This window comes from Chaetodon auriga, chromosome 9 (genome assembly GCF_051107435.1).
Source record: "Chaetodon auriga isolate fChaAug3 chromosome 9, fChaAug3.hap1, whole genome shotgun sequence".
Classification (NCBI taxonomy): domain Eukaryota; kingdom Metazoa; phylum Chordata; class Actinopteri; order Chaetodontiformes; family Chaetodontidae; genus Chaetodon; species Chaetodon auriga.
The window spans coordinates 9320141-9331142 of NC_135082.1; the positions used below are offsets into that span (position 1 = coordinate 9320141).

An 11002-nucleotide genomic window follows, 5' to 3' on the forward strand; every position below is an offset into this window, starting at 1 on the left:
AGGTGAAGTACTCTCTTGAATTTCAGATTCATTTATAGATTTCATCTTGAGAAAGAGGGCCATGTTGTATGGACATGGTTTGAAAATGATAAAGGTATATGCATTAGAGTTCTCCTTAGAGCTAGCGCAATAAGATGCCATGGCAACTGCTAAGCAGCATTGGGAGGCGTTGTGATTAACGTTGGCATTGGAGCATGCAGTCACAGTCCAATCTGTTTACAAGCATTATCTTGACTATCCAAGATAAACAGGTCCCACTAACACAAATAGATCAAACCCTTCTAACTGCTAAAACAGTGTTTGGCAAAAACTACCCGTAACAAAAGACACTGTTTCTCATCCTTGCATTTCTTTTCCTAAGATGCCATGGCAACTTTTGAATATTTCATCTCCAAATATTGATTGTATCTAATTTTTAATTGCACTAGCATAGTTGTGATGCTTGTAGACTGTAGCTAAATGACATTGTAGACTGTAGTTCAATGCATATTAACAGCTTTCTGTTGGCTCTATTTTTGTTCTCAAGTGTCAAAGGGTGCTATTCAAACAAACGTGCGGTCAACAAACATGGAAGAACAGTGTCCTTCGTCCAAACGCCTGGTTTCATCATCGCATCAGATGTAATCTGTGGGTTCTCTTGTTTGCCTGCTACAGAGTTTGATTGAATAGCATCTTTAGTCTCCCTTGTGTCATTGCTGCAGCTGAATTCCACATTTCTCCCAATTCAGCCGTCATCATATGATCATACTGTATCATATCTCAGGTTTAATATGCAGGAATGTTAGCACTGAAGGCTCATTTTGTATGTCTGTGTGCCTGTTTTCTTTGGAAGCATGACTTGATGTTGTGTTGTTGTGTCAGTTTCAGATAGATTACTGACAATGTTTCCTGTTTGCTATCCACCTCCCTTCTTTTTCTCTTTCGCTTTGTGCCCTGCACCGCCTCCTTGTCCCCCTCCCTCTTACACCCCCTTCCTGCTCTTTTTGCACCTGCCTTCTTAGGTGTAAACAGGTGCACGCCCCCCTCATACCCGCCCCCCCAGGACCCCCTCAGTGCGGGGCAGTATGAGGTAACGGAGGACATGGCACAAGGAGAGGTTTTTGAATTCAGTCAATCCAAAAGAGGCCAGGCTCCTTTCTGGCAGAATTTTAGTAGATTAGCTCCATTTAAGAAATAGAGATACACAGACTCTTCTGAAGGACCAGCTATTTTTCTTAGAAGCACTAAACACTGGATGATCATGTCCCATGATGAAGAAAAATACAAAAAAAAAAAAAAAAACCCACATACACAAGAGACTTTGCAGTTAAGGACCAATGTTAATATAGAGTGTGATTGGAAGCAGCAAGAGGACTGAAGACTTGAGAAAAAATAAAACTTTCTAATTCATATATGTTAGCAACGTTCTTAGTTATCACGCTTCTCCAGCTGAGTCGACTGTCATGAACTCTTTCCCTCGGATTCTGCATATTCCCGCCATCTGAATGTCCTGGAGTTACTGAGATTGTCACATTATTTCATTTTGAATACATCATCCGGAAAGAAACACAAGGCCAAGCCAGGGCATTCCTCGTAGTATGATTGTGTCCAAAAGCTGAGATCTTGCTGTGCTGCTATGTGAGATTGCGTGTTGCATTCTTCTGAATGTGAGATTGAATAACAGCTGCTGGCTGCGGTCGTCTGAAGGACCTGTGAAGCTCCACTGTCAGCATCATCTCTGAGTTAGAACCATCCTGCCACTGATCACAGACCATCTCTGCTCCGCTGATGTCCACGTGTGGATCTCCCCCTCATTCTGAGCGCTCCATACTCTCTCTAGCTGTTTGCATATAGTAGCCCTCTCTTCACCGAGTCTGACGTTCACAGTGTCTCCCTCACTCTCTCAACATCCCTCTTCTCGTCCTCTCGATCTCTCTACCCACCTGCTCAGCCTCTGTGAGTCAGTGGCTCTCAGAGGAAGAGCTTCATTCTTTTGGAAACCTGCCATTGGCCGTGACATGATGGGTCAGGGAACAAATCAATAGTCAGAGCATCAGTAGAATATTTACATCCTTTCACCAACGACTTTTGACAGGGTATTCATAACCGATCACGCCGAGGGGCTGCGCGTCGCATTTGACGGAGGGTTTGCCGCTGAGATGAAACAGCTGGGAGCAGGAGATAGGCAGGCTACGGTCCACCTGCCTTGTGTCAGAGCCCCTCCCCACTCCCCCCCAGAGACCACCCCTGTAGCACTGTGCTGGCAGCTTCCTGGGTGTTTGGAAAGAGCACAGCCTACCTCCCGGAAATCCACTGAGAGCTAAAAGTGAAGTTGATGCATTGGCCAAGGTCTAAAATGATATCTCTTTTTCACGTCAGCTGTTTCAAAAAAAAAAAAAAAAAAAAAAACAGACTCCTTCAGTTGACTCAATTATTTTGTATTGCTCACACTTTAAAAAGCACAGCATATATTCAGTCTGAGGAGTACTTCTTCTCGTCGCAAACGTGAGACCAGAGTGTGAGACGTTAGAACGAACGCTAGCCAGCACAAGGGGAAACGGTCGGGAGATGGCAGGAATCCTAAATGAACAGGACAACCAAATCAGCCGGTTGTGAGTCAGTACTGCAGACGTGTGAGCCAACACTGCAGGGAGGCAGAAAAGGTGAAGTAAATCTGTAGCATGCAGGTGTCCTCTGACAGATTCCCACGTCTCTAAAGACTCCAGCTTCAAAATCTTGGCACTCCCTCCCTGTCACGTTGCTTCCCAGATCTGATCCATGTTCCGACAATTTGCTCGGCGCTGTTAAGTGATTGGCGGAGGACTGTGGTCCGATCAGATTGATTTGTTTAGTCTCAGAAAAGCTGCTGTAAGCGAGCTCCCGTGCTCCTTCAGCGGAGGCGTTAGAGAGGAGAAGATCCACTGAGCGAAGCGACTGATTTACACACATCACGAAGGCGTATTCTTTTCCGCAGCTGGAATGTACGTGACACATCTGTCCTTGGTTTGTGATCATATTTTGACCTCAGATACAGAAATACATTTTGTGTTGAATTATATCACCTGATGGACAGTACATATACAGTATGACAACTTGTGCAATGTGATATATCATTATCTATCTTCACTACTCACTACAACGTGATATGAAAGAGTTATATATCGTTCTATGTCATTTGTTTGCCTTCTTATAGGCCTTATAACCTACTGGAAAAAAAGACCTTAGAATTGCTTTGTATGTTGTGTAATTTATGTTTTGTTTCAGTAAAGAAAGTTGAGAAACGGGTGAGTCGGCTGCTGGTGTCTGTAGAGATGGCTCCCAGTGAGATTGTTGTGGAAGATAATTCCCTGGTCTGGCACAGCAAAAAGATGTGGTTCCCAGGCCATGATAACCTCAGGTCCCGTGCTACGCCCCCCACCCCAACTCAACCTCACCCCCATACCCCCACTCCACGCCACCATCAGAACCAACGTACAAACACAAGCATGCAGGCAAACACACACACACACACACACACACACACACACACACACAGACAGACACATAATCATGCACACTTGCTGGCCCGTTCTGCTGCGGAGAAGAGAGATGCTATCTAACAGTGCCTTCCAGCATTCCACTAGTGATTATCTATTCAGTTTCACAGGCAGATTTGAATTAGTCATGTATTTTCCCTTCAGTGTGGGACTTGCATCTCTCTCTCTCTCTCTCTCTCTCTCTCTCTCTCTCTCTCTCTCTCTCTCTCTCTCTCTCTCTTTCTTTCTCATACACACTGGGAATTCCTCGATCCCCAGTGCATGAGATCCACTCAGACAGAAACGTAGAGGTCAGGCCTTTTCCATATGAGTAGATACTGTGCTGTCTGTCTGAAACACTTTGAAACACCTTATTATATTAGATCACACTTGCATAGCGGTAATTTTATTGCACAAGAAGACTTAATTCTGATTTCAGACGTTTAGAAATGACATGAAATTCCTTTATTGTTGTATACTTAACATGCTGAACAATGGTTTGATTTCAATATATAGTAGCAAACAGATTTTCTTTAGTCAAGATAAGTTTCACATTTCAAAGTATATTACTAACAATGAGTTATGAATCAAAAGAAGAATCATCTATTTTACCTTTATCAGCTACACACTGTAAATAATGTAAAAAGAACAGATCATATATTTGGATATTGGTATTTTGCGTTGGAGACGAATGTTGTTCCAGTTCTAGCGTGCGGTAGACCTCAGTACCAGGTAAATGCATGCTTGTGGCATCCAATATTTTGCATGAGACTTAAGACAACTCTTAACAGATTGTTTAGTTTCATTTAACCTCCAATGGGATTTTTTTCCACCACGCGGAACCATTCATTTGTGAACCCATACCATCTCACTGAAGGGAGCTCTTTTCTCTGTCCACCTGTCTCCTGCTCACTATACATTACAGGTCGTAGCTTCTGTTTTTATTTATTGTCAAGTAGAGGGACACATCCTTCCTCACGCTGAGTCAAAGACTGAACTGTTGACAGGTCAAACGAAAGGCACTGATGCTCTTTGCCCAGATATAATGGGTACTATAAACTGTAACATTACTTTAAAACTTGCTTTCCTTTTCTTTCTACGCTGTCATGGTCCAAACTGCTGGTTATTATTATTATTTTATTTTTTATTTTATTTTTTTTGGAACGCCATTAACCGCTGAGGCAAAACGGGTATAATTTTTCTATGACAACAGAGAACCAAATAGGAGTTAGCACTGATCACTGGTGTTTGTGTATAGATTTGTAGTCAAGCAGAAGAGCTGAATAAATGCGAAACCTCTCGGGATGAGCTAAAAATAAACATAATCCTGAAGACGCACACACACACACACACACACACACACACACACAGAGTACTCCATATCATGCTCTTGTTTCTACTTGAGAAATGATTCTTTGAAGTACAATAACTTGACAGTACAAATGAAATCCTCACTTGTATTTATTGATTGCAGTATTAAGCAGCACCATTCTGGCCACGTTGTCAAAAGGATGTGTATATTGGGCTTTTATTTGTTCTAGAGTTATCATCCTGACCTCGTCCTGAGAGCTGAGAGGACAGCCTTCTGTGCAGTTGAAATTATTTTTTTCTCCCTCTCTTTCCGGTCACAAAAGCAAGTTCACAGACTGTCAATTGGATGCATCAGAGGTTGCTCACGTTTGTGTAATTCCTCTTTAGTCCAGGGTGAACATGAGCCGCTGAGCAGGTTCACTTACATTTAGCATAGCAGCATCTTCAGTAGGAACTCCTCGCCGCTGGTTATGCAGCCCTGTGTAGTTTCAGAGTAGTCAGGGTACAACAGAGTCTTCAATGAGCCATATGTTAATGTGGTGACAATGACAGCAAGGTTAGCAGAAGACCGACATCCCACTTTTGGCATCTCTTCATTGTATATTACCATCTAGTTTGAGGTCTGGATTTTTGGATCACAGAAGATTTTACTCACAGTATCCATATCCTTTGTCACCATATGCAAACATTTGCCATTTTCTTTCTTGCTGGCCTTTTGAGTTTGATTATTTGTTGTAGAAATGAAAACCTGAAAAATAATGCCTATTCAATCCAGAAACTGTGAATGGGAGAGTGGAGATGTCAACTGTATGTACATTATATGTTTTGATGTAATCAGAAGCACTGGGAATATGTTGTACTTTGCTGTAAAAATAAATCCATATCTGATATAACTGTACTTTTGTTGAAAATAAAACCTCTACAGAACCTGCGTGTCGAGGCATCAGTGCCTGAGTGAGAGCATTGTGTGCTGGGGTTTCCTGTCGTGTGACATCACTTCCTGTTTGTATGTCCCATTGCCAGCTGCTGACTCATTAACTCCTGGATGTATTGCAGAAGAAGGACGTTCAGGCATACAAACACGAGACAGAAACAGTATCAGGATGGTGTTCTTAAGTCACAAAAGAAAGATTTCAGCAAACTTCCAGCCACAACTTGCAGCCTGCAAATAACTAAGCTGCAATCAATAAGTAATGAGACTTATGCAAATATATTCTCCCAGTCGGCCGTGCTCAAGTGTAGCCTCCACTTCCTCATGTTTTGAAGATGCAAGGCTGTTTTTCAGGCAAGATCTAAGACGCCCTGGTGTGATACAGACACCATCTCTGTGTGTGTGTTTGTGTTTTTTCCAGTTGTGTTCTGATGTCTAGATAACTCAAGTGAGACTATATTTGGATGTCTAACGCCACCTGTGGAAAAACACAGAGCTAAAGGTGCAAAGAGGCAATAACATGTTCTAGTTTGCCAATGAGAGGCCTCGAATTTGGACAAGGACTATAAACAGTGTTACTGTGATCTCTAGTGGTCAACTGTGGTGTTACACTTGCCAAGCATGGGACAGATTTTCCAACATGGAGCCCATCAGGACGACCATCTCACTATGCTTGACTCTTCAATGAGCTTTGTAATAGAGCTGAAATATCTATTTAAACTTAATCTACAGGCAGTCACGAACTTCAATCTTCATGGATGTAAGAAAGACAAGAATTTAGTGCGCTGGGATCATCTTTTATCCTTTTATACTCGCAGGAAAACATGACAAAGCTTGAATCAGTGATCAAAAGTGTACAGCAATGAGGTAAAAAAGTAAACAAGAAAACAATGAAACTGGCTCTTTACTCAGATACTAACGAGGGCTTCACATGAGTTCAGAGGTGTTGTGCTTCAGGTAGTTCCTCAGGATTAGAGGAATGTCCAAACTGTCAATGGCTGACTCCTTATTGGCAGGAGGGACATATCTTCGAATTGCAAGCCGAGTCTGCGACATCAGTGTTTTGGGAAAAACTGGAGCACAAACAGACAAAAGAAGGTGGATCAGTATGAGCATTTTGAGACATTCACACAGCGCAGTGCTTAACACAACCATAACTGACGTCTCACCTCTCTCTTTGAGCAGCAGAACAAGAGCTTCATTCTGCTTTGTAGTCTTGTCAATGATCAGCGTAGGCAAATAAACGTCTGCCCCAAAGTCTATGAGAAGCTGGATGTACTCCACCCCGCAACCATAGCGGAGACACACCTCCAGAACCGTCTTTGGCTGCTTGATCCTGGCCAGCATCCTCTCATCTGTGCAGTTGTAGTTGGGGTTGGCCCCGTGGAGGAGGAGCAGTTTAAAGCAGTCCAGGTGTCCATAAACAGCTGAGATATAAAGGGGCCCTCTGCAGGCCGTGGCATTTGAGGCCCACTCTGGGACTTTGGGTCTGACGTCCACCTCGGCTCCGAACCTCAGCAGCTCCCGGAGCACGTCTACGTCGCCCTCCCGGGCGGCAGTCAGCACCGGGGAGCAGTTGTTGTACTGGCTGCCGTTAGGATCGGCTCCAGCCTTCAGCAGGGCCACCACGCAGTCCAGATGTTTCCCACTGACAGCTGTGAACAGGGGCGTCTGGGCCTTCACGTCCAGGCTGTCAATCTGCGCTCAAACACAGCAGCACACCAACGTGTTGTAACAGATGGAAGCACAGTCTGTGAAGTGAATTTTTGAGTTCTCTTCATATCATTAAAGCTGCATTAATAGATTTGTTTGGCTGTGAACACAACATGAACAGAAGACACTGAACATTCATTTAGTTTTTATTGATTTTAAGCCCAACATTCACTCTCCTCTACTGGATGACTGTGCCATCAGTGTGTGTGTGAAAGGTTAAAAAGCTTGCAGTGAGCTGGTGGACTAGCCATCGTATGAATGTGTGTGTGAAAGGGTGAACGCAGACTAGTGTTGTAAGCGCCTTGAGTGGTCGTCAGACTACAAAAGCGTTATTTAAATACAGGCCATTTACCATTTCTACTCTGTTTTGGTCTCCACCAACTCCTGAGAGAAACATATTTGCTGTTTTAGCAGCTAACTGCTCCACTTTGTTACTCTCTAATATTGTCCATCTGTAGTTTGGCAGCTTTGTCTTTCAGTGTGAACTGAAAACAGCTGCCTGCTGTTTCTGATGCTGAGAAATGAGGTGAACTGAAGAGTTGGGTAATAATGTTGTGTGAGCTTGTTCTACCAGTGACCTGTTTCGTATTACACTTAAGTCATTTGATCAATTGTTCATATAAAATACTGGTAAGTGCTGCTTTAATGCCTTAAGCGTAAAGTAGTGAACATCTAATTTCTTACTCCATCATTTTTAATATATAAAAAAGATCTGCAGGAAGAATGTAGGGACCTGTTTTTAAATGAAATATGTGATGGCTGAGCTCAGTATATAATTTTAGTTATTAAAAAGGACACTTCCTGGTATCTCCCCACCCACCCTCTCCACGCCTCCTCTCAAAGAGCCATCTCGCCATCCGCATCTGAAAGACGCTCTCCTCTTATCTCACCTCAGCGCCATGCTCCAGCAACATCTCCAAGCACCTCAGGTGTCCCAGAGCAGCAGCAGTGCGCAAGGGGGTTACTGGGACCCCCCAGCCGCTCCGAGCATTAATAGACCTCCTGTAACTCTCCTGAGACAGAAGCTCGGCGAGCAGAGTCACGTTGTCGCTGCTCACGGCGTTGTTCAAGGCCTGACACTGCTCATTGTCCTCATCCTCCTCCTTAGGCTGCAGCAGGGAGAAGATCTTCGAAATGTCCATCAAACTCATGCTGACAGCTTGCCCCAGAACCATAATGCAAGTGCAGGCTGATGCAAGTCAAAGCTCTTCCATCTGCAATGGCACACAAGGCAGAGAAAGATGGCAAGACAGCACATACACAGCTGACATATTCTTGTCATATTGGGTTATTTCTATTGGGGATGATTTGTATTTCAACATAACAAACATCTACATGACAGTGAAAGATACAGACTGACCATACGGTGCTACTTCAAGTTTGTTTACATGACACAATTACTATACATAAGATAAATCACAGTAACACAGCCTGAACAGACAGAGCAGATATAACGCCACGAACGCATTTTATACTCTAGACATAAAAGTTTAATGCTTTTCCTCTAAATGTCTACAGGATCAGCTCAGGAGAATCAAAGTTACATGGTGTGTGAACAACAGCAGCAAACTGGAACTCACTACAACAAGACACTTACCTCATCTAGACGCTTGCTAATGATATTCCCAAAGACATTAGAAGAGACGTTAAACACTTTCAGAACTTTCAGAAGTCGCGTGAAAGACAGAAGGAAAGAAAGGTCCTCCAAGGAGCGTGTGATGCTTCCTCAGGAGGTGTGAGTTGTGAAAAGTGCAGTATGGTTTGTGTGTGTGTGTGTGTGTGTGTGTGTGTGTGTGTGTGTGTGTGTGTTGGGGGGGGGTTCAGAGCTCCTTTCTGGGGGGTGGGGGGGCTAATTTTAGGGCACAGATGGGCCTGGCTAAACTTCCATTCTTGGAGAGCCCGGGCTCAGGTTTATAATTAGAAAGGTGATACAAGTGTGACACTCAGCTGGTGATTGGTGAGTGTGACGGTCTTTCCCTGTTTCAGGAAAAACAAAAATTGAAGTGAGATGTCTGCGTCTCCAGGTCACATGGTAAAGTACTGTAGAATTCTCCACTTTTCATTCCAGCTTGTCAAACAGGAAGTGAAAGACACAACAGCCCACAGGTGCTCTGCTGCGTTTCCCAGTGTGATGACCGAGCCAAATAATCTTTGACAAAGGCATTTGGTTTACAGCACGCGCCCTGATATCACCCTGTTTCCCTGATTCACTCCTAGGCAGCCATTTTAGTGTCAGCTGCTCGACTGTCAGAAGCTTCAGAGGAGCAGCCAGTCAGCTGTTCCTCTGCCAAACCCTCCCATGTCTTCATACTGCCCCCTGTTTAGGCCGGAGGCTGTGACACACCACATTCTTTCAGCAGATGGCACAAGAGTCCAGATTCCTGACATTGCACAAATACAGGAGGAAACTTTATTTATTTATTTTAGCGCACAGACGTGGAACAGTTACATGTGGATTACTAAGATTTGCTCTTAAAGTTCCTGAATCCTGACCCGAGAGCACTGACAGAATAAGATCATTAAAGCAACACATAAAAGCAAATGATGTGTTGTGTTGTAAATGCCCTTTACGGTTAAACTGCAGTCGTTATGTACTGGATGTCAAAAATGTAAACAGCAGCTTTTCCCTTTTCTAATATATCAAATAAAAAATAATTGATGAGAACTCCTATTTAATTCTGGATCATATCATTGAAATGCAAAACAAAAGCCAACCACCTACCAAAGACCATTAACATGAACTTAAATTTAACATAAATTTAAGTTTATGTACTCTGTTTTCATATCACTTTACATTTCACTGTACATCCTTCTGCTTCATATGAAATAAAAAGAAATATTGAATCTTTGCATTTTCAATATAAATATAAGATATATATACAGGACTGTCACTACATACAGTGTAGTATTCATGTGCAGTCCATGTGCTTCCCCTCCTGTGCCCCTGTCGACCACCAGATGGCAGTAGTGACGCGCCGATGGCAGGAAGTGCAGCTGTGCTGAGCAGTGAAAGAAGAAAGCTCACAAACACAGTTTGCCAAAGGAGGAGCAACATCTATTTGTTGTTAGCAAAATCATTTTATATTTCACTCCTAAATGCAGTAAAGGGTTGGTTTCCCCAAGAAATCTGGACCGCATACCATTCAGCGTGAAACACTGAGCACATACAGCTAAAAATGTGTTTCGTGCAGAATGGAGGAGGAGGAGGAGGAAGCCCTCAGAAACCACTGCAGAAGAAAGATTTCTCTTGTCCGGAGCAAACAGCAGCAACAAGAGGCCAAGGAGGAGGACAGGAGGAGACAGAGACACAGAGGGAGCCTGAGGACAGAGTGTGAAAGACAAGCTGTGGCAGGGGACGAGCGTAGAGATCTCAGAGAGCAAACCTCCCCCACGCTCACATGCCAAGGCCCCGAAGTCCAGCCCGTCCCCCCTCGACTCATTTCAATGCTGAGGCTCAAAACTCTGAAGGAGGAGATGAGACGGGTTAGGGGTTCAGTTTTTCCACAGGATTATCAGTACTTTAGGGGGGGAAAAACCCTCTTACTTGTCTACT

At 43.6% G+C, this 11002-nt stretch overlaps 2 protein-coding genes across 20 annotated transcripts in view; one reads left to right on the forward strand and one right to left on the reverse strand.

Annotated features, from left to right (window-relative positions):
• arhgef9a (Cdc42 guanine nucleotide exchange factor (GEF) 9a) overlaps window positions 1-5732 on the forward strand; it is a 42823-nt gene extending 37091 nt beyond the window's left edge. For 18 of the 19 annotated variants that reach the window (XM_076739619.1, XM_076739618.1, XM_076739624.1 and 15 more), the window contains one exon: window positions 1002-5732. In XM_076739619.1, coding sequence (XP_076595734.1) covers window positions 1002-1177 — 176 coding nt within the window. In that variant the 3' untranslated portion in view covers window positions 1178-5732. Of the gene's footprint in view, window positions 1-26 lie in introns of all 19 variants that reach the window. The other variant, XM_076739633.1, reaches the window with a different exon arrangement.
• A 931-nt stretch (window positions 5733-6663) lies between these two features.
• On the reverse strand, window positions 6664-8624 carry LOC143326123 (ankyrin repeat and SOCS box protein 12-like). Its single transcript, XM_076739614.1, has 3 exons — window positions 8340-8624; window positions 6906-7434; window positions 6664-6809 (listed from the first exon to the last, which is right to left on the reverse strand). Exons 1-3 carry the CDS (start codon window positions 8622-8624, stop codon window positions 6664-6666), a joined length of 960 nt encoding a protein of 319 aa, XP_076595729.1.
• Window positions 8625-11002: the final 2378 nt, after the last annotated feature.